Below are 25,305 nucleotides of genomic sequence, written 5' to 3'. Positions count from 1 at the left end.
CTCCTGTCTGCACACAAGGGTGGTCATTCTGACTTCTAACAGCCCTGTGATTTTTGTAAACATTTGTATGCTCTTTGTATTTACTAATTTAATCCTCACGGTAATCATATCAAAATAACTACTGTTCCCATAGTAAAATGAAGAGAGCATAGTGTCCCTGTTATCTGCCAAGGTCTCATCTCTTTTTTTTTTTTTTTTTGAGACGGAGTTTTGCTGTTGTTGCCCAGGCTGGGGTGCAATGGCGCCATCTTGGCTCACCATTACCTCCGCCTCCCGGGTTCTCCTGCCTCAGTATCCCGAGTAGCTGGGATTACAGGCATGCGCCACTACGCCCGTTTAATTTTGTATTTTTAGTAAGGACGGGGTTACTCGATGTTGGTCAGGCTGGTCTCGAACTCCTGACCTCAGATGATCTGCCCTCTTCGACCTCCCAAAGTGCTGGGATTACAGGCGTGAAACACTGTGCCTGGCCAAGGTCTCATCTCTTAAGTAACACAACTGGGATCCAACCCACAGACCTGGCTCCAAGTCACATATTCTTTTTTTAAAAAATTTAATAATTTTTTTCAAGTCACATATTCTTTAGCCACTAAACTGTGGTGTGAAACCATCATGCAAGTGGGAAGAACAGTTCAATTCATGAAACTTGGTGTGCTGAAAAATTCCCACACACCTCCACACACATTTTAGGGATGGTTTCACACACGCTCTAGGTTTTTCAGATCCTCTGAATGGCAACCGTACCCTGGGAGGAGGTATGAGGATCAAAGAAGGTAAGGGACTCGTCCAGAGCCACAGCTGGTTGGGAGCCGGGTCAGATTTGAGCACAAGACAGACCAGGAACCATCATTTTCTTCCTTTTCACAAGGATAGGGGAAACTGGGTCAGGAGGGTGACACTTGTCTACGTAGGCTCAGCCCAGCACTCTACATGGGTGGTGCTAAACTTGTGTGATGTCTACCTAGATCCTTGTCCCAGGACTGGATGCCGGTAGGTTCCTCAGACCCTTTGGGGGACCAAGGGTGTCTCCTGCATTCACACTGCTGACAGCAGATCTGCTCAGGAGTGAGGCACAGGCTGGGTAGGACAGAGGCACTCCGGATTCGGGGTCCAGCAGGGGGGACTGGTGGACACTTGCTCTGTCCCTACAACCATCTTTGGGGAAGGGATCATGACTCCTCTCAGGGCCATGGCACATAATTTCAGATAATATGGGTATTATGGTGAACTTGGATGTCCAAAAATTCTACGTAAATCCTGTGCTGTTCTCATTGTAAAAGGATGCCAAAACCCCCAACTATTTAATCACACATGTGGGGTCCCAGAGAATGTTCACCCACGGCTTTATGTCAGGTTGACATGATGCATCCAAGCCATATAGACGGCAGGGGTCACGGAGATTTAGCACTCACTAACCCGCTGGGCTTCACAATAGAGATTTAGCACTCACTAACCCGCTGGGCTTCACAATACACTACCTTAACCCCTCTCGGAAAAATTTTAACACGCACCTTCAAGCTGTCCCCAAGCATGTGCAGTCTCCATCCTCGCAACCACCCCACCTATTCCTGTTGGCATTGGTCCCTGGGGTCTCCCCTCAGCCACTCCTGAATGGGTAACAGGGTCCTATGGGTAATCCCACCCGAGGCACTGAAAGCACATGGGAAAACTATCTCAGAGAATCTTTTTTTTTTTTTTGAGACGGAGTCTTGCTCTGTCGCCCGGGCTGGAGTGCAGTGGCCGGATCTCAGCTCACTGCAAGCTCCGCCTCCCGGGTTTACGCCATTCTCCTGCCTCGGCCTCCTGAGTAGCTGGGACTACAGGCGCCCACCACCTCGCCCAGCTAGTTTTTGTGTATTTTTTTTTTTTTAGTAGAGATGGGGTTTCACCGTGTTAGCCAGGATGCGCTCGATCTCCTGACCTCGTGATCCGCCTCTCTTGGCCTCCCAAAGTGCTGGGATTACAAGCTTGAGCCACCGCGCCCGGCCTATCTCAGAGAATCTTATTGGAAATACGTTTTCACAAGACATAGCTCCAGAATTGCAAGACACTTAATTAGAAAAGCAGTGTGCATGGGGCTGGGCGCAGTGGCTCATGCCTGTAATCCCAGCACTTTGGGAGGCCAAGGTGGGTGAATCATGAGATCAGGAGTTCAAGACCAGCCTGGCCAAGATAGTGAAACCCCATCTCTACTAAAAATACAAAAAATTAGCTGGGCACGGTGGCAGGCGCCTGTAATCTCAGCTGCTCGGGAGGCTGAGGCAGGAAAATCGCTTGAACTCAAAGAGGGCAGAGGTTGCAGTGAGCTAAGATAGCGCCACTGCACTTCAGCCTGAGCGACAGAGTGAGAGTCCGTCTCAGAAAAAAAGCAGTGTGCATGAAAAATACTTAGATCAGTCCCTGGCCCGTAAAAAGTACCCAGTATTGGCCAGGTGTGGTGGCTCACACCTGTAATCCCAGCACTTTCGGAGACCAAGGCAGGTGCATCACCTAAGGTCAGGAGTTCAAGACCAGCCTGACCAATATGGTGAAACCCCATCTCTACTAAAAAATACAAAACTTAGCCGGGCGTGGTGGTGTGCGCATATAGTCCCAGCTATTCGGGAGGCTGAGACAGAAGAATCGCTTGAACTCAGGGGGCGGAGGTTGCAGTGAGCCCAGACCACACCATTGCACTCCAGCCTGGGCAACAAGAGTGAGACTCCGTCTCAAAAAAAAAAAAGTATATATATATATATATATATTTCTTTTATTACAGAGCGATCCCATTTTAGCCATATGTGATGGTGTGCCCGTATGTGGGATACAGTTATGCTACGGGGCTGTGGTGGCGGGGGCAGGGAGGTAAGGACACATCAGTTGTGGGGGATTGGGGGTGCAGGCAGAGAATGCTGGTGGGGGAGGGGAGCCAAGCTGAGCAAGACAGGGGATCACAATTTCTCATGTTTATACCGAATTACTCCTGCATGTATGGGACAAGAAACATTTGAAGAACAATTTCAAAAGGAAATTTTTTTTTGTGGTGGAGTTTTGCTCTTGTTGCCCAAGCTGGAGTGCAATGGTACAATCTCGGCTCACCACAACCTCCACCTCCTGGGTTCAAGTGATTCTCCTGCCTCAGTCTCCCGAGTAGCTGGGATTACGGGTGCCTGCCACCACACCCAGCTAACTTTTGTATTTTTAGTATAGACGGGGTTTCTCCATGTTGATGAGGCTGGTCTCGAACTCCTGACCTCAGGTGATCCTCCCGCCTCGGTCTCCCAAAGTGCTGGGATTACAGACATGAGCCATCACATCCGGCTGACAATAATTTCTAAGAATAAAGTTTGAAAAGCAAGTTGGGGGTGACGTCGGTAGCACAAGCAGAGGCACTGTGTGGGGAGAGCCTAATCCTGGCCCCAAGAAAGATGGCTCCACCCCAGAAGGCTGGAAAACCTCATGTCCAGTGCTTGCGGCCTCGCCTGGAGTGGCTGTCAAATGACCTAGAACTGCACAGCCCCTGCTGTGTGCCAGGTCAAGACTGAGCCTAGTCATATAGTCCTCAGGACTGTCGGGTGGATGCTGGCAAGGCCATGTCTCTTCGAGCCTTAAAGCGGCCTGGTCAGCCTCCTGGCTGCACCTAGGATCTTGGGAGCCGCATCTCATCCCAGAGACCCGTGAGACCTTCCTGGGGAACCCCACAGCCTGTGTGTCCAAGCACTCTTCTCACCTCTATCCCGCACCCAACTCTCCTTCTGCTCCTGCAAAGAAGCAGATGTGCTCAGGAGTGAGGGACAGGCTGGGCCTGTGGGCCAATTTTGGGTTGATCCCAGAACCTCTCACACTGCCCCTGGGTTCCAGTCCTGCCCCTCAGCCCCTGGCCCTGCTGTGGACTGGGCTGCTTCCTGAGTCCCCACCTGCAGCTCCTCCTCGATCCCCCTGCCAACCCTAGGGGAGGGCCTCCTTCAGCAGCCCCTTCTCTCCCCTATGAGCAGCGGCGGCCACAGGACACCCCTTCCACCCTCTCCTGTCTCTTTCTCACGATGTCAACCCTGCCTCAGCCCCTGCAGGGTCTAGGAAATACCCCACTTCCCAGTCCTGACTGCAAGCCTCTCCCACCCACTGGGACCCCTGCCTTCACCTCCTTGCTGCCTCCTCAACCACGGCCTCGCCTGTGCTCGACAGTGCTCACTCAGCCAGGGGCTCTCTCCTGAAAAACCTCTTCCCCACCAGCCCCCGCCCCCGGCCTCGGGGTCCCACCCCTTAGGGACTCGAGTCCGCGAAGCCCCTCTCCACAGCATGTGCCGCTGGACCCCAGTCGGGCTGACTCTTTCCAGCTCAGGCCCCCACTGCCCCTCCCAGTTTCCATTTCTTGCTCCTTCCTCACCCACCTCTCCTGCACAGAATTTGGTCAGGGTACGGTCCAGTCTGCTATTATTCGTCATCCTCGCAGCATGTGACCCAGCCCATCCCCGCTCCTTCTTCCTCGCCCAGGTACCCTCCAGCTTGGCCCTCCCCACTTCCTGGGCCGGCCGGCCCTCGCCCTCGGCAAGGATCCCCGGGCTCCTTTCCTCGACGCCCGACCTCTCCAAGGGCCTACAGTGGACAAGGTCCCCGCGTCCAGCAGCGCCCGTCCATCAGGGAGACGGTCATCTGCCACCTGCAAACCACGACGTTCCACGAGTGGGTACACGCGTCTCCCCTGCCCATCTCCTGCTCTGCATCAGCGAGAACCCCTCCGCCTACACGGAAGCCCCTCACCAGGCAAAGCCGGGAGCCCCAGACCCCGTGGCCCGGAGTGGGTCGCTCTGTGACGCCCTGGACAGTTCACCCAACCACTCGGCGCCTCCTCGGCCACTCAGAGAACACGTGCCCTCCCGGAGACCCCGGTGAAGGCCAAGCACTCTTTCGCTCCTTCCGAGCCCGCGCCAGCAGGACCTCGCGCGCCGCGTCTCCCGGTGGGCCTGCGCGGGGGCTCCAGCGGCGGAAAAGTAGGCGGGGCCGGCGGCCACTGGTGACTACAAGCCCCGGCGTGCACCGCGCTGGACTGGCCGTGGCGCGCCCGGAAGGTGTCGCGGCCCTGGGCCCCGCCCCGGAAGATAAGGCGGCTCGCGGACGCCGCGTTTCCTCTTTCGGCAGCGCTAGTGAGCTGGTAGGTCGTGCTTGCGGCCCTGCGGCATGGGCAGTATCCGCCGCCATCCTTCTCCTTGAGGCGCGCTGAGACGCGGGCCGGCCCTCCTGAGAGGATGGCGGTGCGGGCGCCCGCGGTGAGGATAGCGGGTGGTGGGCGCGGCGGCCTTGGAGGCGGGGTCCCGGAAAGCTGGGCTGGCGGGGGTGCCCGGGCCGCCCGGACGCGCTAACCGTGAATCGCCCCCAGGACCCGTCGTCATGGGCCGTGTGATCCGTGGACAGAGGAAGGGCGCCGGGTCTGTGTTTCGCGCGCACGTGAAGCACCGTAAGGGCGCTGCGCGCCTGCGCGCCGTGGATTTCGCCGAGCGGCACGGCTATATCAAAGGCATCGTGAAGGTGCGGAACGCTGGCCAGGGCGGGGCGGGAGGGGACGGGACTCCCGGCCGGAACGCCGCACTTACGCCGCCCCTGCCCGCAGGACATCATCCACGACCCGGGCCGCGGTGCGCCGCTCGCCAAGGTGGTCTTCCGGGATCCGTACCGGTTTAAGAAGCGGACGGAGCTGTTCATTGCCGCCGAGGGCATTCACACGGGACAGTTTGTGTATTGCGGCAAGAAGGGTTAGCATCGCGGCGGGGAAGGAAGGTCGGGGTGGGGAGAGGTCTGGGTGTTGCCTGAGGAGTTAACGTCCTAAACCGGTGTGGGAACCTCGCAGCAGAAGGTTGGGGTGCGGACATAGACGTGGCCAGGCCAGTGGCTACGGTGAGCACCAGTGGGTGCTCAGAGAGCTGCCCCGGGAGGCTGGGTGTTGAATGTTGTGCTCGCAACTTCGCGGGCTACTTAGAGCGAGTGGGGTCGCATTGCCTCTTACCGCGCTGACGGCCTGATGCTGCTTCCCTTTGCAGCCCAGCTCAACATTGGCAATGTGCTCCCTGTGGGCACCATGCCTGAGGGTACGATCGTGTGCTGCCTGGAGGAGAAGCCTGGAGACCGTGGCAAGCTGGCCCGGGCATCAGGGAACTATGCCACCGTTATTTCCCACAACCCTGAGACCAAGAAGACCCGTGTGAAGCTGCCCTCCGGCTCCAAGAAGGTTATCTCCTCAGCCAACAGAGCTGTGGTTGGTGAGTACCAGGCAGCAGTTGAATGCTGAGGGCTGTTGGGTGAACAGGCTGTGAGCGTTGGCGGACAGCCAGTAGCTAGACTTGGTTCCTGGAATTACCTGTTGCTTCAAAACTTGGGTTTTGTAAGTTTGAGGTTATTCTGTAGTCTCAGTTTTCGTCACTGTAAAATGGGCACAATAGTACCTGCCTTATTGCTATTGTGGCGTTAAATGAGATTGGGATTAAGTCACTTGGGACTTGAATTCTAGTCTGGACTTCCTGATTGCTGTACTTGCATACAGTTGGTTAACAGCTTTTTCAGATAAGGCAGGGAGAGAGTTGTGACTTTCTCAAAAACACCTCCTGAGTGAGTGAAGGAGGATTTGAGTCTTGGTTAACTCGCTGTGCTGTGGGGAACATTGGAATCTTTGTTACGAACTCAGCCTCGCACAGGGGAGGCCCTGAGGTGGTATTCCTGGAATAAGCAAAGCTGAGATGGGGCAGGCTGAATCAAGTGTCCCGTGTCAGGTTGCGTGACCTGCCGGATGTCTCACATGGTGAAGGGGTGCTTTCCTGCGCTTGGAGCTCAGCCAGCATTCTGGGTGATGGAGGTGAGGGCCTTGGCTTGACTGCCCAGTGTGGATTGAAGAAACTGGATGTCGGCTCACAGGGTGCAAGGGGCTCTCTAGGGTGGAGGCGAGTGGGCTTTTTGCTGGGTAGTTGGATGTAGTATTGTGAAGGTGCATGACAGGAGATTGAGGGGAGGAGGTGGGGGTGCTCTGACCGACTAGAGGTTCCCTGAGGTACCTGATCTCCCTTACAGGTGTGGTGGCTGGAGGTGGCCGAATTGACAAACCCATCTTGAAGGCTGGCCGGGCCTACCACAAATATAAGGCAAAGAGGAACTGCTGGCCACGAGTACGGGGTGTGGCCATGAATGTAAGTAACGCAGAAATGCAGGATTGGGTATTCAAGGCACGGTGGCCACACGAGCAGGCAAGTCCCATCCACAGGTGGCCCTGCAGGAGGGACATCTGCAGTGGGAGGAGCAGTAGGTGGTGGTTTGTAGTCACAGGACTGTTGATCTTGCTCCAACCCTCCTGAAGGAGGTGGGCTCACCCGCATTCTAAAGCCATCTTCCTCTGCCTACAGCCTGTGGAGCATCCTTTCGGAGGTGGCAACCACCAGCACATCGGCAAGCCCTCTACCATCCGCAGAGATGCCCCTGCTGGCCGCAAAGTGGGTCTCATTGCTGCCCGCCGGACTGGACGTCTCCGGGGAACCAAGACTGTGCAGGAGAAAGAGAACTAGTGCTGAGAGCCTCAATAAAGTTTGTCTTTATGCCACCAGGCTGTGCCCACCCCCATGGTTTCAAAGGGAGGGGTCCCTGCTGGGAGGATTTCTGTGGGATCCCCCTGGTTGGTACTGGGAGGAAGGTAGACTACTGGAGTAGACCACCAATGAGTGGTGGAAGCGTGAAGGGAAAGTCTACAACTAGAAATGAGGTGCAGGTACCCTGGGCAAGACCCTTGCTTCCACACAGAGGGGACCAAGACACTTAGGTGGGTGATTCAGTACCATGGCTTGCAGTGCTTGGATGTAAGCACTTATTTCACATATGGGGAAACTGAGGAACAGGAAACAGAATAGGACACTATCATGAGCCTCGTGTTCTGGACCATACCCTCACTCTGCCAGCTCACTGCTAACTTGCTCAGCACCTGAGGCGTTCCTTTGCCCACGGTCTTTTGGCTACATCCTTCCCCTCCATACTGGGTACAGCCCTGCTGATGTCAGTGTGTTTTTGTAAAGTCACTGCCAGGGATACCGGGCTTGCAGGTGTCTGTCTTGCACTGAGAACTTGGGATGGGCCTGGAGGAACGTGGGACAGACACTCTGTCTACAGCCAGGAAGTTACTCCTAGCCTGGCCTTTACCATTCTGTTCTGCAGACGACTGGGAGCACCCTGTATGCATTCCCACCCTGCCATGGTGGGGAGTGGTCACTGACTGGAGGGTTCTGGGTGCTTTTTCCTGTGGGTGGAGCCTCATGGCTTACCTCGTTTTCTAACCTGATTGTGACAGGTGAGGTTGAGGGTGGTGATTGAGTGTGGGGTCCCAGGTCACTGCTGGGATTGCTGAACAAAGGGATGAATGTATGCAGTGCTTGTATGGGGATCCCAGAGCACCCAAGAGTCCCTTCACCCACCCACCCAGAGCCATACACTGCAGAGAAACTAACCAGGAACAGCCCCCAAAGCTGCATTGATTACCTTATTCTGAGCACATGGCCTTTCCCTACTGGCAGGGGCAGATACCTACCTTCTCTCTAGCTTTGGTAGTGACAAGTGAGGCTGAAGGTGGTGATTCTGAGTGGAATCAGGTTGGAAGTGTCAGGGAACTGCCCCCCTGCAATGGAAGGGCAAGTAAGCTCGTTGCGGTCACAAGGCAGGTGGAGGGGCTTCCTGTTTGGCCGTAGCCAATGGCATCTTGTTCCTTAACCACGAGGAGATCCCAGGACAGCATCCTATCAGCGCTTTCACACAAGGAAGTTCCACCAGCAAATGCAGCAGCTGCAGATAGATCACTGCCCCTAACAACACTCCTGTGGAACTGCAGCAGGCAGAATGAGGCACGGTGTGCTCTGCCTATAGACTTGGAGAGTGCCTGGCAGGTGAGAATAGGCCACCTTAGGCTTCCATGGTCACTCCGGGATGACAATTCCTAACTGGCTGCAGGGTGGCCCCTGACTGTCATGGTCCACGCTGTTTCTAGAGTGAACCTTACCCCGCATTTCATGATCTTGCTTTCCTGATCCTGCTGGCATGGACCCACCTGTCTTTGGGCGCCCACCACACCTAGGCAGTGATCCAGCAGGGCCTGTTTATTTTAGACAGGCTCTCGCTATTGCCAGGCTGGTCTCAAACCCCTGGCCTCATGTGGTCCTCCCACTCCAGCCCTGACCGCCCCGCCAGTAGCTAGGGGACCTGGTTTAGATCCCCTGTCATTCGCAAGGCGGTCCCAGGGTCCTAGGTGATTGGTCAAGAAAGAAACCAGGAGGATGGTGTTTCCTCCTGAAAGATGGAGGGGCATCTGGAAAGAGGGTTTTGGGAAAGCACTAGATGCTTAGCTTGGCCATAAGCGGTCACTGCTTTTCTGCTCCCTTCTGGGCAAAGTGGATGCAGGGCTTGGTCGAAGGACCGGCCATCAGGGAAAGTTTGCTCCAGAAGCAACTCAGGCACCCGAAAACCCTTTCTCCAGAGTGAACACTGGGCTCCATTTACAGGAGTCAGGGATGAGGGGCCATGGGTTAAACCCAAGACAGGCTTCTTTGGCCAGTAAGCATCCTCTCTTAGTCCCAAGGAAGGGTGCGGTTCCCGTTTCTTTCTCTGTGAAGGAAGGGACCTAGTTCTTTCTTGTTTGCGGCACCTTTCGTGGCTCATTAGGGAGAGAATTTATCAGAAAAAGGAAAAGATTAATATGTTTTCGACTCTGACCATCGCCCCAGTTCTGAGGCCTCCGGGCCGTGGCTTCGGACTGCCACCCGGTGGCAGCGTTCCGCTTTACAGCTTTGCCATTCGCGGGTCCCCGGAGCCTTACTGCGAGCCAGGGAGGTGGGCAGCCGAGACGCGGCGTCCTAACTTCCCAGAGCGGCCCGGACGGCGCCTCGGACCCGGACAGTTGGCTGACGTCACTTCCGGGTCGGCTCCGATTGGCGGGGCGGGAGGGCCGAACGGGCGATGTTGGGCGGCCGTGCTGCTCCGCCGCGCTGAGGTGAGTGTGAGCCCGGTGGGGGCGGGCGCGCGGGGCGCAGACCCTTCCCTGCGCACTGCGCCCGTGCCCGGTTCTGTTGCGGTGCTCCAGGCCTGGGTCCGTCCCGCCATCAGCGGCACTTCCTGTTCCAGGGACCCCGGACAAGGCCTTGAGTACGGACTGCGCTTCGCCGCCCTCTCCCAGCCCCGGGGTCGCTCCTCACGGGGCTCCTTCCGCCCTCGAGCCCCTCACAGCTCCCTTGCCCCACGCGGGCCCCCCGGACTCCTGCCGCACAGGGCGGCTTCTGCGTCCCGATGCGCTCCAGACCCCTTGGTCCCATCGGCCCGAGGCATCATCCCGGCTCCCTCCCACGCCCCTCTCCTGTCAGCTTTTCAGGGGCGGGGTCGTGCGTCTCTCGGTCCTCCCAGCCCTCTGCGGATCTCGCCCCTCCTGCATTTAGCGTCCGCGCTCCTCCGTGCTGCTCCCTCTGCTGGTGCCTTCCTTCCACCCCACCCTCCTCGCTTCTAGCGGTCGGGGGCTTTTCTCCCCGCAGCCAGGCAGCCAGGTTTTTGTTTCTCCTCTTTCTTTCTTCTTTCTTTTCCTTCTTTTCTTTTTCTTTTCTTTCTTCCCTTTCTCTCTCTTCCTTTTTCTGAGACGGAGCCTCGCTCTGTCGCCCAGGCTGGAGGCTCAATGCAACCTCCGTCTCCCGGGTTCAAGCAGTTCTCCTGTCTCAGCCTCCAGAGTAGCTGGGATTGCAGGCGCTCGCCACCACGCACGCCGGCTAATTTTGTGTTTTTAGTAGAGATGGGGTTTAACCATGTTGGCCAGGCTGGTCTCGAACTCCTGACCTCAAGTGATCCGCCCGCCTCGGCCTCCCAAAGTGCTGGGATTACAGGCGTGAGCCACTGCGCCCAGTCTCATTTTCTTGTATCTCTACATACCTAATATGTTTTTTGTCTCTTTTTTTTTTTTTTTTTTTTTTTTTTTTTTTTTTTTTGAGGCGGAGTCTCGCTCTGTCTCCCGGACTGGAGTTGTGGCCGGATCTCAGCTCACTGCAAGCTCCGCCTCCCGGGTTTACGCCATTCTCCTGCCTCAGCCTCCCGAGTAGCTGGGACTACAGGCGCCCGCCCTCGCCCAGCTAGTTTTTGTATTTTTAGTAGGACGGGTTTCACCGTGTTAGCCAGGATGGTCTCGATCTCCTGCCTCGTGATCCACCCGTCTCGGCCTCCCAAAGTGCTGGGATTACAGGGCTGAGCCAGTTTTTGTCTCTTAAAAATCTACATATGTATGGCCGAGTGCGGTGGCTCATGCCTGCAGTCCCAGCACTTTGGGAGGCCGAGGCGGGCGGATCACAAGGTCAGGAGATCGAGACCATCCTGGCTAACGGTGAAACCTCGTCTCTACTAAAAAATACAAAAAAATTAACCGGGCGTGGTGGCGGGCACCTGTAGTCCCAGCTACTCAGGAGGCTGAGGCAGGAGAATGGTGTGAACCCGAGAGGCAGAGCTTGCAGTGAGCCGAGATTGCGCCACTGCACTCCAGCCCGGGCGATGGAGCAAGACTCCGTCTCAAAAAAAAAAAAAAATCTACGTATGTATTATACTGTGGATATTCTATATCTGACAGTTTTTCTCAGCCTTATAACTGCTCTATCTCCTTGGCATTACTTTTCACCACTGTGACTTTGCTGATAGACGCTGAAGTTTTTTCTTCTTTTACACAGGCACATGGTAACATTCTTGTGTTTTTCTTGTGTGCCTTAGCAAGTCTCCATAGAGTACATACTTTGAGTTAGGTTTCCCCACAGAGAGTTTTGCAGGGTTTCAGTTCTACCAGGTAGGGCCAGATGTATTTCTAGAGTCACTGTACCAGTTTACGGTGTCCTCAACATTTGATATTATGAAATATTTTATATTTCCCCAATCTATGGGGAGAGTCTGGTTTTATTTACCTTTTTTTTTTAATTAAAAAATTAGAGATGGGGGGGTCTCACTATGTTGCCCAGGTTGGAGTGCAGTGGCCACTCAGGCGTGATCCCACTACTGATCAACACCAGAGTTTTGACCTGCCCTGTTTCCCACCTAAGCTGGTTCACCCCTCCTTAGGCAACATGGTGGTCCCCTGCTCCCCGATGTCACCATATTGATGCCGAACCTAGTGGGGACACCCAGTTGGCATAGCACACTGCAGCCCAGAACTCCCAGGTTCAGGTGATCCTCCTGCCTCAGCCTGCTGAGTAGCTGGGACTACAGGGTTTGCCAGGTCCTATCCTGTGTTCATTTGTTCAAAATTGTGACATTTTTCTTATTAAAAAAATTTTTTAATATATTCTGTATATTTATGTTTTGTTATATGTTTGCAAATATCTTTCATTCTCTAGCTTGTCTGCTTGCCTTTTAATTTTGTGGTGTCTTGTACAGAATCCTTTTTCTTTTTTTTTTGAGACAGGGTCTTGCTCGGGCTGGAGTGTAGTGACACAATCTTGGCTCACTGCAGCCTCCATCTCCCACTCTCAAGCGATCCTTCTACCTCAGCCACCTGAGGTTTTGCCTGGGACCACAGGCTCACACCACCACGTGGGCTAGTTTTTGTAGAGCTGTGGTTTCTCCATGTTACCCAGGCTGATTTCCTACTCCTGAGCTCAAGCAATCTGCCCACCTCCGCCTCCCAAAGCATTGAGATTACAGGTGTGAGTCACCAAGCCTGGCCTTTTTTCCTTTTTTTTTTTTTTTTTTTTTTTGAGGCGGAGTCTCGCTCTGTCTCCCGGACTGGAGTGCAGTGGCCGGATCTCAGCTCACTGCAAGCTCCGCCTCCCGGGTTCTCGCCATTCTCCTGCCTCAGCCTCCGAGTAGCTGGGACTACAGGTGCCCACCACCTCGCCCGGCTAGTTTTTTGTATTTTTTAGTAGAGACAGGGTTTCACCGTGTTTGCCAGGATGGTCTCAATCTCCTGACCTCGTGATCCGCCCGTCTCGGCTTCCCAAAGTTCTGGGATTACAGGCTTGAGCCACCGCGCCCGGCCCTTTTTTCCTTTTTAATGGAATCAAACAATCATTTTCTTTATAGGCTTTTATTATTTATTTACTTATTTACATTTTTATGTATTTTTTTGAGACAGAGTCTTGCTTGGTCACCCAGGCTGGAGTGCAGTGGCATGGTCTTGGCTCACTGCAACCTCCACCTCCCCGGTTCAAGTGATTCTTCTGCGTCAGCCTCCCGAGTAGCTGGGATCGCAGGCGCGTGCCACCACACCTGGCTAATTTTTGTATTTTTAGTAGAGACAGGGTTTCACCATCTTGGCTATTGGCTAGGCTGGTCTTGAACTCCTGACCTCGTGATCCACCCACCTCAGCCTCCCAAAGTGCTGGGATTACAGGCGTGAGCCAGCACAACCAGCCTTTTTTGTTTTTTAAATGTTTAAGTCTTTAACCTGCCCGAAATATTTGTGTACCATAGAAGGCAGGGAACTAATTTTATTTTCCAATGGAAAACCAGTTGTGCCAATACCATTTATTGTCCTTCTTCATTGCCATTGATATTGCAGGTATATTAACATGTGTATAGATATCTTCCATTATCTTTTTTCCTATACTTAAACTTCACTTTCCATTACCATAGCCTAAGTCTCAATATCTAGTAGGGCACATCCTTGTCTCCTTCAGTTATTTTTTTGGTATTGCCTTAGCTAACTTTTTTTTTTTTTTTTTTTTTTTTGAGACAGAGTCTTGCTCTGTCTCCCAGGCTGGAGTGCAGTGGTGTGATCTTGGCTCACTGCAAGCTCTGCCTTCGGGGTTCACGCCATTCTCCCGCCTCAGCCTCTGGAGTAGCTGGGACTACAGGTGCATGCTACCACACCTGGCTAATTTTTTTGTATTTTTAGTAGAGACGGGGTTTCAGCACATTAGCCAGGATGGTCTCGATCTCCTGACCTCGTGATGCGCCTGCCTCAGCCTCCCAAAGTGCTAGGATTACAGGCGTGAGCCACTGTGCCCAGCCACACTGCCTTGGCTAATCTTAGATCGTTACTATTTCATGTGGTATTTGGAGTCATTTCTGTCAGATATAATGTCCTGTTGAAATGCTTATTGTAATTGCACAGAATAAATTTACCTTGGGGAGAATTGATATCTTTATATTATTGAGCCCTCCTATTTAGAAACATGGTCTGTTTCTGCATAAACTTTTCTAAGTACTTCAATGAAGTTTTATAATGTTGTCCATTACATACATATCTTTTTTTAAGACTTAATGTACTGCATAGTTTTTGTAGCTATTATGAATGGTCAGTTTTCGGTTGCTGATTGCTAACGAATAGGAGTGGTATTCATTATTCTGTATTGACCTTGTTTGTGGCAATGCTGTTGAACTCCTGTCATCCCAACAGTAGATTGATACTCTTGTATTTTCTATGTAGATTGTTTTTATCATTTTCAAAGAATGGCAAGTTTGTCTTTTTTCTTCTGATCCTTGTAGCTTGTATTTCCTTTTTCTGTGACTTATTGCGCTGGCTAGGATGTTGAATAGCAGCAGGCTCTGAGAGGGAACATCCCTCTCTTGTCACTGACTCTACTGCACGTGCCCTAATGTGTCCTCTTAGTGTTGTGAACACAAACTTGAATGCATGGAACCCCAGGGTCCCTGAGCCACACTCTGAGAACTATTGCTATGCCTCCTGGGGTCAAGTGATCCTCCCACCTCAGCCTCCCAAGTAGCTGGGACTACAGGCATGTGCCACCAATCCCTGCTAATTTTTTTAATTTTTTGTAGGGATGGGGTCTCAGTATATTGCCCGGGCTGAGCTTGCACTCCTGGGCTCAAGCGATCTTCCTGTCTTGGCTTCCCAAAGTATGGGGATTACAGGCATGAGCCAACCATACCTGGCCTTTTGCTCTTTTTTTTAAAAATCTATTTGAAATTATTATTATTTTTTTTTTAACCTAGGAGCATAGATTCAAACTGCCCTAAATATACACTCTTTCCTTTTTTGTTCTTGGTAGCATTTCCTTTTCTACTTTTCCATCTATTTTCTTTTTTTTTTTTTTGAGATAGGCTCTGGCTCTGGCTCTGTCACCCCAGCTGGAGTGCAGTGGTATGATCTCGACTCACTGTGGCTTCTGCCTCCTGGCCTCAAGCGATCCTCCCACCTCAGCCTCCCAAGTAGCTGGGACTACAAGCACATGCCACCATGCCTGGCTAATTTTTGTATTTTTTGTAGAGAGGGATTTTGCCATGTTGCACAGGCTGGTCTTGGACTCCTGGGCTCAAGAGATCCACTCACCCTGGCCTTCCAAAGTGCTGGGATTACAGGCGTGAGCAACTGTGCGCAGCCCCTTTTCCATCTTTTTTTGTTCCCTTTATTGGATTTGCCAGGTGTTTGTGTACTTTATTAGCATTTTCAAAGAATGACCATAGAGATTGTTTTCTGTTTCTTTAAATTGTGTTTTGTTTCCTTTCATATTCTTTCCTTGAATTTGTTTCTTTCTTTCTTTCTTTCTTTCTTTTTTTTTGAGACGGAGTCTCGCACTGGGCTTGATCTCGGCTCACTGCTACCTCTGCCACCTGAGTTCACGCAATTCTCCTGCCTCAGCCTCCCAAGTAGCTGGGATTACAGGCGCACACCACCACGCCCAGCTAATTTTTTGTATTTTTAGTAGAGACGGGGTTTCACTGTGTTGGTCAGACTGGTCTTGAACTCCTGACCTCAAGTGATCCACCTGCCTCGGCCTCCCAAAGTGCTGGGATTATAGGCATGAGCCACATCCTGCATTTGATTTCTTGCTGAATACTTAGATTGTTTATTTCAGTCTTTCCTGTTAAAATGAGTCTATTAAAGATGCACAGTTTTCTTTAGGTAGGCTTGGTTCTATTTCCACTTTAATTTCCATTTTTGTATTCTTCTGGAGAGAGGGTAACTTTTCATCATATATTTCTAATATAACAACAATATGAGTAGGAATTATTTTGCCAATGATATATTCCTTTGGGATTTGTTGAAACTTTCTCTGTTGCTCTTTTTTTGGTAATGTTCAGTATGTTGAAAAAAAAGTGTGTTCTTTATGCTTTAAGCATGAGATTCTTTACTTGACCCACTTGTTTCTGAGGGAAGTATGTTAAAAATCTCAACTGGGCACGGTGGCTCACGCCTGTAATCCCAGCACTTTGGGAGGCCGAGGTGGGCAAATCACAAGGTCAGGAGATTGAGACCATCCTGGCTAACACGGTGAAACCCCGTCTCTACTAAAAATAAAAAAAAAAATTAAACGCACCTGTGGTCCCAGCTACTCGGGAGGCTGAGGCAGGAGAATGGTGTGAACCCAGGAGGCGGAGCTTGCAGTGAACCGAGATCGCACCACCGTACTCTAGCCTGGGCAACAGAGCGAGACTCCATCTTAAAAAAAAAAAATCTCATTCCAGAGGAGGATTTACTAGTTCCTCTTTGATAGATCCATACCTGTTTGTAAGTATTAAAGCTTTTTGGTGGACTTTTAGTAATATGCACTTTTTTTTTTATTCCTATTAGTGATTTTTGCTTTCTTTTCTTTTTTCTTTTTTTGGAGACAAAGTCTTGCTCTTGTCCCCCAGGCTGGAGTGCAGTGGTATTATCTCGGCTCACTGCAACCTCCACCTCCCGGGTTCAAGCGATTCTTCTGCCTCAGCCTCCTGAGTAGCTGGGATGACAGACGCCTGCCTGCCACTGCACCCAGCTAATTTTTGTATTTTAGTAGAGACGAGGTTTCACCATGTTGGCCAGGCTGGTCTCCAACTCCTGGCCTCAGGCGATCCGCCCACCCCAGCCTCCCAGAGTGCTGGGATTCCAGGCATGAGCCACCGTGCACGGCCTGGCCTGTTCTTTCTTGACTGTGGTGCTGGTTCCATGGGCTTGTGCAGTTCGTGATGATCCACTGAACTGTGTACTCAGGATTTGTCAACTTTTATAATATAAATATACTTCAATAAAAAGCTTTAAAGATATAGAAAAGGTATGTAGGTACCACAGCTTTATTTTAACTAGTGTTTGATCTAATATTTACTGATATTTAGCCTTTCTGTGTTATTTTATTTTAGGCCAAATAGTTGCATCATGTGTACCTAATCCAAGAGTCTCATGCTTCTGGTAAGTGAGTCAACCTTATTTTGCTTATTTATTTTGAGACAGGATTTTGCTTTGTCACCCAGGCTGGAGTGCAGTGGTGTGATCACAGCTCACTGCAGCCTCTACTTCCTGGGCCCAAGCGATCCTACCACCTCAGCCTCCCAAGTAGCTGGGACTACAGGTGTGTGCCATCACAGCCGGCTAATTTTTTTTTCTTTGGTAGCATTGAGGTCTCCCTACGTTGCCCAGGCTTGTCTCAAATTCCTGAGCTCAAGCTATCCTCCTGCCTCAGCCTCCCAAAGCGCTAGGATTATAGATGTGAGCCACCGAGCCTGGCCCCTTCTATCATTTTTAATTTTCTTCCTTAACCCTTAACATTTTGTCTTCATTCTTCCATGTAAAGTGAATGAGTATTGTTGTTTTCCTCCTGAATGAGATAACTTAGCATGCCAGAGAGGAGGAGGGGGATAGACAGCCCGAGGGCAGCAGGCAGTAGAGGTGAGACTGGAGGCTGGGCACTTTGGTGCACTCCTGTAATCCCAGCACTTTGGGAGGCCGAGGCAAGAAGATTGTTTGAGCTCAAGAGTTCAAGACCAGCCTGGGCAACATAGCGAAGCCCCATCTGTACAAAAAAATTAACCGGGTGTGATTGTTCGGGTGATCAGACCCAACACCAGGCTGTGGGGGCTGTGAAGTCTGGCGGAGTCAAAGGAGAAAAGACAGGTTAAGAGTACATAAGGTGGGCCCAGGGGGCCAGTGCTGGTATGGAGGCTGTGAAGGCCCCGAGCTCTGGGAGCCCACACTATTTAATGGTGATCAAACAAAGAAGCAGATGGTGAGGACGTGCATACGTGAGGGTAGACAGGTGAGGACATGAGGATGTGGGGATAGAAAGGTAGTGGTGCATCAAGCATGGCTGTGATGGTTTAGCATTTTCTTTGATGCATATGTAATATGCTCTGCTACCTGAGATAATGGAGAACTTGTTTACCAGCCTGGGAGGCCAGTTAGCAGTACCCCCATTGGGATGGGTGGGGGTGGACCAGTGAGGCAGGCAGGGCTGTTTATGGCAGCACCAGGTAGCCTGAGCTGTGGAAGAAGGGGCCAGACTGGGCCTCCACTTGTTCTGTTCTCTTCTCTCAGCACCTGAGTGACCAGCTCCTGTGCACCGCCCTCAGAAAGCCCAACCCTTAGGCAATGGCAGCCTTGTTCCTGTCTGCCCCACCCCAGGTGAGTATCTGTCCTCCTGGGAGGAGTGAAATCTTTACCCAGGGCTTTCCTTGGCAAACACTGTCAGGTGTCTCTGGTTTGGGGTGCTGACGTGATGGTAGGGGTGACCCTGGGACCCCCATGCAGCCACCCACTGTGGTAGTGCCTTTAGCATGCTTCTGCTGCCTCCCTGCCGCTGCCAGCCCACTCTGGACCACACCTGGGCTATAGCAGTTGCTGTCAATTCCAGGCCGAGGTGACCTTCGAGGATGTGGCTGTGTTCCTCTCTCGGGAGGAATGGGGCCGCCTGGGCCCTGCTCAGAGGGGCCTCTACAGGGACGTGATGCTGGAGACCTACGGGAACCTAGTCTCACTGGGTAAGGCCCTCACTAGGACTCAGCTCTGGGGACAGCCCTGGGGGCTAAGGGCTCAGCAGAGGCTGGGCTGGGGGCCTCACCCCCTGGGCACAGAGGTAGGTGATGACCTTTGTCCCAGGGAGGCACCTGATCTGAGAAGATGAGGGGAGGGGCAGTGCTGGGACCTTCCTGAGTCAGCCCTTCCCTTCCCTCTCGCTCCAGGTCCCAGGCAGACCCCTCCCTGGTGGGACAGGGGAACCGGGGTCAGGGGGTGGAGTTGCACACCTCCTAGTGGAGGTAACCCCTGAGCTCTTGTTCCCTTATGCTCAGGACTGCCCCAGCCCAATCTCAGTGCCCTCCAGAGGGTGTCCAGGCTTCCGTCACCCCCTCTGCTTGTGCCCCCCTTACCCTGCTTCCCCAGGGTGAGACGGCACTAGGTGCTGCCCTGTATCCTTGGTACCAACCCCAGTCCCTGTCTCCTTCCCAGGAGTAGGACCTGCAGGCCCCAAGCCTGGAGTGATCTCGCAGTTGGAGCGAGGGGATGAGCCCTGGGTCCTGGATGTTCAGGGCACCTCTGGGAGAGAGCACCTGAGAGTCAACAGCCCAGGTGCGTCAGGGGGTCTGCTCCCCAACTCAAGTCACCGAATGAGCATTTGTTAGGGTCCAGCGTGTCTGTTTAATGAACCAGGAGTCTGCGGGGAAGATGCCTTGGGGCTAGCACAGGAGGCCTGACGGTGGCCTTTGCTGAAGCCCAGGTCACCTCTCTCAGTCTGGGCACCTTGGTGGGGAGATTATTGAGCAGAATCTCTCCAGGGCAGCATTTCTGTGGAAAACAGGAATGGACATTCCAGGCAAGGTCCCGTGTAGAGGGGAGTGAGTAGGTGCAGACCATGGGTGCTGTAAGGGGAGGTTAGGGTCTGCAGAACCCCACAGAACCCTGCCCTCCAGAGCTTATGCCAGACAATGAGGGCCTAGTGATGGAGACTATCACTTAATTCCCCTCTCTTGTAAATTAATCCACTACGGAAAAGTGAGAGAGTACACATCACCCTGAGTCTCACTGCCCAGACACAGTTGTATTGTAGGAGATCCCTTTCCCAGCACTGGCCTTTCCACTGTTATGTACGGACACAGTCTTTCTTTTTTTTTTTCTTGAGACAGGGTCACCCTCTATCACCCAGGCTGGAGTGCAGTGGTATGATTATGGCTCACTGCAGCCTTGACCTTCTGCACTCAAGCGATCCTCCTATCTCAGCCTCCCGAGTAACTGGGACCACAGGCATGTCATGTGCCACTCACACTAAATTTTGATTTTTTTACAGACGAGGTTTCACTATGTTGTCCAGACTGGTCTCGAACTCCTGGGCTCAAGTGATCCTCTCGCCTTGGCCTTCCAAAGTGCTGGGATTACAGGTATGAGCCACTGCCATTGCACCTGACCCAGACACTGCTTTTTTTTTTTTTTTTGAGACAGAGTCTTGCTCTGTTGCCCAGGCTGGAGTGCAGTGGCGCAATCTCGGCTCACTGCGGCCTCCACCTCCCAGTTTCAAGTGATTCTCCTGCCTCAGCCTCCTGAGTAGCTGGGACTACAGGTTCCTGCCACCACACTTGGCTAATGTATGTATTTTTAGTAGAGACAGCATTTCACTGTGTTGCCAGGCTGGTCTTGAACCCCTGGGCTCCAGCAATCCTCCCACCTTGGCCTCCCAAGTGCTGGGATTACAGGTGTGAGCCATTCTTTTTTTTTTTTTTTTTTTTTTTTTTTTGAGACAGAGTCTTGCTCTGTTGCCAGGCTGGAGTGCAGTGGTGTGATCTCGGCTCACTGCAACCTCTGCCTCCTGGGTTTAAGCAATTCTTCTGCCTCAGCCTCCCGAGTAGCTGGGACTACAGGTTCCTGCCACCACACTTGGCTAATGTATGTATTTTTAGTAGAGACAGCATTCACTGTGTTGCCAGGCTGGTCTTGAACCCCTGGGCTCCAGCAATCCTCCCACCTTGGCCTCCCAAAGTGCTGGGATTACAGGTGTGAGCCATTCTTTTTTTTTTTTTTTTTTTTTTTTTTTTTTTGAGACAGAGTCTTGCTCTGTTGCCCAGCTGGAGTGCAGTGGTGTGATCTCGGCTCACTGCAACCTCTGCCTCCTGGGTTTAAGCAATTCTTCTGCCTCAGCCTCCCGAGTAGCTGGGACTACAGGTACACGCCACCACGCCTGGCTAGTTTTTGTATTTTTAGTAGAGATGGGGTTTCACCATATTGGCCAGGCTGGTCTCAAGTTCCTGACCTTGTGATCCACCTGCCTTGGCCGCCCAAAGTGCTGGGATTACAGGCGTGAGCCACCGTGCCTGGCTGACACTGCTGCTTAACAGGAATGATAGTGTGTTCTGCCGTGCAGACACGGCATGTGTTTCCATTTCTGTGCGCATGAGTCTCCGTCATGTCTTCACTGGAGGTGCAGGCCAAAAGATTGGATAGCTCTGCTGGTCACCTTTTTGCATGTGTCTGATGATATCCTAGGAAGGAACTGCTGGCTCAAAGGACTTCTTATTTTGTAAATCTGCTTATTTGAATGTAAATAGCTATAGAAACAAGACAAACCCTACGTTTACAACTCAGTGAATTTTTATGAAAAATCATCCTTCAGATTAAAATACAGACTGTTTCAGCCCCCAGGAGCTCCCTGGCTCTCCTCTGTCATTGCCCACTGCTCCCCACAGGGGTCTTCTTTCTGACTCCTGTCACAAGAGGCCGCTTCCTGCTTTGGATTTTTCTGTCTAGACGCACACAGGGCATCTTTTGCCGAACACTGTGAGAGCTGCTTGTGTTTCTTGGAGCAGCAGTGTGGTCTGTTTGGTTGCATTGTTCTATTGTATGAACATACCACAATTTATGTTCCCTTCTACTTGTGGAGGACATTGAGTTGTCCAGGTTTGGGGTTGCACAGGACTGCTGTGGACGCTCTTGGGCATGGATCTCTCCGGTGCCCGGAATACCTTTCTGGTGCGTGTGTACCTGGGAGCAGAGTCGCTGAGTCAGCATGTTCATAGAGCAGCTTTAGATAAGGTTGCCAAACCATCCTCCACAGCAGCAGCTCCAGCACAGGCTCCTGTAGCAGTATGTGAGCACTGTCTGCTGCACATCTTGGCCGATATTGGTGTTCAGCACCTGTATTCATGTGCAGTGCAGAGCCAGGCAAGGGGTGGAAGGATAGGCCCCTTAGGACTAGGAAGGGAGCAGTAAAGTGGCAGTCATGAGGTGCTTGCACCTGGAACTTGCTGTGCTGGGCACTGGGCTCAGTTCTTCATGGTCAGTCTGTTGTATTACTCTGTTTTGTTCTCATCAGAGTGCCATGTGGCCACAGATGGAGAAATTAAGGCTCAGAAAGGTAGGTGAGTTGTTGTCTCAGGTGACTCAGCTGGCAAGTAGGGGCCAGGACTAATCAATCCTGAGTGTGGCTGCTGGTATCAGTCTCTGAGGGGCCATGTGGCAGGACCCCACTTGGGTACTTGTCACTCCCCATTCTTGGGGAGTGGCCACCCAGGAGAAGTTTGTTGTGTGAGTGTTAAATCAAGGAAGGAGTGAGTGTTTGAAGGGCTACATGACTGCGGCCCTAGGTGAGCTGCGTAAGCCTCTGAGCTCCAGACTCTCATCTTTGCAAGGCTGTTGTGACTTTGGAGATGATCAAATCAGTACCCCACAGGTGGCCAGCAGCATCTCATGCCTGCCTTCCAGAGTCAGAGCAGGTGACCCTTAGATGTTCTGTTTTTTGTTTCAGTTCTTGGGACCAGAACTGAGTACAAGGAGTTGACTTCACGGGAGACATTTGGTGAGGAAGAACTAGGACAGCCAAGGGGGATTTTTCCCCGGGGATCTGAGCCGGTAGAAGCCTGTGACCACATCAGGAAGGCAGAGGGGAGCCTGGAAAAGCTGGAGCAGAGAGGCCCCAGGGCAGTCACACTGACCAACGGGGAGAGCAGCGGGGGGTCTGGGGGAAGCCTCAGGTTGGTGTCACGAGCTGTTCCCGATCAGAGCCCTCACAAATGTGATATATGCGAGCAGAGTTTTGAACAAAGATCCTATCTCAACAACCATAAGCGCATACACAGGTCAAAAAAAACAAAGACAGTTCGTGACTCTGGGGAAATCTTGAGTGCAAGCTTAGTTGTTAAAGAAGATCAGAAAATTCCTACTGGGAAAAAATTGCATTATTGCAGTTACTGTGGGAAAACATTCAGGTACAGTGCCAACCTTGTCAAGCATCAGCGGCTTCACAGTGAAGAGAAACCCTACAAATGTGATGAGTGTGGGAAAGCCTTCAGCCAGAGCTGCGAGTTCATCAACCACCGAAGGATGCACTCAGGAGAGATTCCCTACCGGTGTGACGAGTGTGGGAAGACATTCACCCGGAGGCCCAACCTCATGAAGCACCAGAGGATTCACACTGGGGAGAAACCCTACAAGTGTGGTGAGTGTGGGAAACACTTTAGCGCCTACTCTTCCCTTATTTATCACCAGAGGATCCACACTGGAGAGAAACCCTATAAATGTAATGACTGTGGGAAAGCCTTCAGTGATGGCTCCATCCTTATCCGCCATCGTCGGACTCACACTGGAGAGAAGCCATTTGAGTGCAAGGAATGTGGCAAGGGCTTTACCCAAAGTTCTAACCTTATCCAACATCAGAGAATTCACACTGGAGAGAAACCCTATAAATGTAATGAATGTGAGAAAGCTTTCATTCAAAAAACCAAACTTGTGGAACATCAGAGAAGCCACACTGGAGAGAAGCCCTATGAGTGTAATGACTGTGGCAAAGTTTTCAGCCAGAGCACACACCTCATCCAGCATCAGAGAATTCACACAGGAGAAAAGCCCTACAAGTGCAGCGAGTGTGGGAAGGCCTTCCACAACAGTTCCAGACTCATTCACCACCAGAGGTTGCACCACGGAGAGAAACCCTACAAATGCAGTGATTGCAAGAAAGCCTTCAGCCAGAGCACTTACTTGATTCAGCACCGGAGGATCCACACCGGGGAGAAGCCCTACAAGTGCAGTGAGTGTGGGAAGGCCTTCCGGCACAGTTCCAACATGTGTCAGCATCAGCGGATTCACCTCCGGGAGGACTTCTCCATGTAACAGTGGAGCAGTGTCTGAGGGCAGAGTCCAGCTGAGCATTTCCTGCATGCGCCCCCGGCACCTGACTCTGCCCTATATTATCCACACAATGTTTTCACAGGGTGAAAGGACATTTCTCATTAAACAAACCTCTTTTCTTAAATCAAATGCAGTGCATGTTCATTTTAGAGAAATTGAGAGAGAAAAGTGAGCAAAAAGAAGCTCCTGTAATCTCCCCCACTTAGAAAAAAATTCATTGCTGCTGATTTAGGAAGGTTTTCTTTGAGACATACTGGAGAGCATTTTAAAAATAAAATACTGTAATGCTTGTCATTGCAGCACCTAGGATCTTCACTTTTGCTATTTCCTCAATATCAGGAAATTCACACTGAAGATAATACCACATATTTTAACATTTTTATATATTATAAATTTAAAAACATCGGCCAGGTGTGGTGGCTCATGCCTGTAATCCCAGCATTTTGAGAGGCCAAGGTGGGTGGATCACTTGAGGTCAGGAGTCCAAGACCATCCTGGCCGACATGGTGAAACCCTGTCTTTACTAAAAATACAAAAATTAGCCGGGTGTGGTGGTGGGCGCCTGTGATTCCAGCTACTCGGGAGGCTGAAGCAGGAGAATTGCTTGAACCTGGGAAGCAGAGGTTGCAGTAAGTCGAGATTGTGCCTCTGTACTCCAGCCTGGGTGACAGAGTGAGACTCCGTCTCAAAAAATAAATGAAACAAACATATCATTCATACTTTTTATGTCAATAGAGTTGAAGTTGCCTTTTTTATTGTGGTGAAATAACCATAACATGAAATTTGCAATTTTAACCATTTTTTTTTTTTTTTTTTTGAGGCGGAGTCTCGCTCTGTCGCCCGGACTGGAGTGCAGTGGCCGGATCTCAGCTCACTGCAAGCTCCGCCTCCCGGGTTTATGCCATTCTCCTGCCTCAGCCTCCCGAGTAGCTGGGACTACAGGCGCCGCCACCTCGCCCGGCTAGTTTTTGTATTTTTAGTAGAGACGGGGTTTCACCGTGTTCGCCAGGATGGTCTCGATCTCCTGACCTCGTGATCCACCCGTCTCAGCCTCCCAAAGTGCTGGGATTACAGGCTTGAGCCACCGCACCCGGCCAATTTTAACCATTTTTAAGTGTACAATTCAGTGGCATTGAGTACATTCATGGTGTTGTGTAACCATCACCACTGTGTATTTCCAGAACTGTTTCACTATTCCAAACAAACTGTGTACCTATTAAACAATAACTGGTCATTTCCCCCTTCTCCTTGCTGCTGGTAACCTCAATTCTATTTTCTGTCTCTTTGAATTTGCCTATTCTGGGAACATAAATATGTGTGGAAACATGTAATCTGTGTTTCTTTCTGTTTGGCTTAGTTCATTCAGCATAATGTTTTCGAGGGGTTTCTCTGTGTTGTATCCTGTTTCGGAACTCCATTTCTTTTTCTTTTTTTTTTTTTTTTTTTTGAGACTGGGTCTTACTCTCACCCAGGCTGAAGTGCAATGGCATGATCTTGGCTCTGCAACTTCACCCTCCCAGGTTCAAGCAACTCTT

At 51.6% G+C, this 25,305-nt stretch overlaps 2 protein-coding genes across 5 annotated transcripts; both read left to right on the top strand.

Moving 5' to 3' along the window:
• The first annotated feature begins 4,995 nt into the window (after positions 1-4,995).
• On the top strand, positions 4,996-7,561 carry RPL8 (ribosomal protein L8). 2 transcript variants are annotated; one of them, XM_033203439.1, is made up of 6 exons: positions 4,996-5,131; positions 5,357-5,505; positions 5,588-5,729; positions 6,015-6,233; positions 7,036-7,151; positions 7,365-7,561. In XM_033203439.1, exons 2-6 carry the CDS (start codon positions 5,368-5,370, stop codon positions 7,521-7,523), a joined length of 774 nt encoding a protein of 257 aa, XP_033059330.1. In that variant the 5' UTR covers positions 4,996-5,131; positions 5,357-5,367; the 3' UTR covers positions 7,524-7,561. The 2 variants fall into 2 exon arrangements, with proteins under 2 accessions (XP_033059330.1, XP_033059331.1); XM_033203440.1 differs by having other exon boundaries at positions 5,131-5,231.
• Positions 7,562-9,877: 2,316 nt separating this feature from the next.
• ZNF34 (zinc finger protein 34) lies at positions 9,878-23,899 on the top strand. Of its 3 annotated transcripts, none has more exons than XM_033203435.1 (6): positions 9,878-9,985; positions 17,029-17,077; positions 18,200-18,286; positions 18,516-18,642; positions 19,109-19,228; positions 22,392-23,899. In XM_033203435.1, exons 3-6 carry the CDS (start codon positions 18,254-18,256, stop codon positions 23,750-23,752), a joined length of 1,641 nt encoding a protein of 546 aa, XP_033059326.1. In that variant the 5' UTR covers positions 9,878-9,985; positions 17,029-17,077; positions 18,200-18,253; the 3' UTR covers positions 23,753-23,899. The 3 variants fall into 3 exon arrangements, with proteins under 3 accessions (XP_033059326.1, XP_033059328.1, XP_033059327.1); XM_033203436.1 differs by lacking the exon at positions 9,878-9,985 and adding an exon at positions 9,996-10,137; XM_033203437.1 differs by lacking the exon at positions 19,109-19,228.
• Positions 23,900-25,305: the final 1,406 nt, after the last annotated feature.

The sequence above is a fragment of the Trachypithecus francoisi genome, unplaced genomic scaffold (genome assembly GCF_009764315.1).
Source record: "Trachypithecus francoisi isolate TF-2019V2 unplaced genomic scaffold, Tfra_2.0 Lachesis_group7, whole genome shotgun sequence".
In the NCBI taxonomy this organism is placed as follows: Eukaryota; Metazoa; Chordata; class Mammalia; order Primates; family Cercopithecidae; genus Trachypithecus; species Trachypithecus francoisi.
This window is presented reverse-complemented; position numbering and strand designations above follow the sequence as displayed.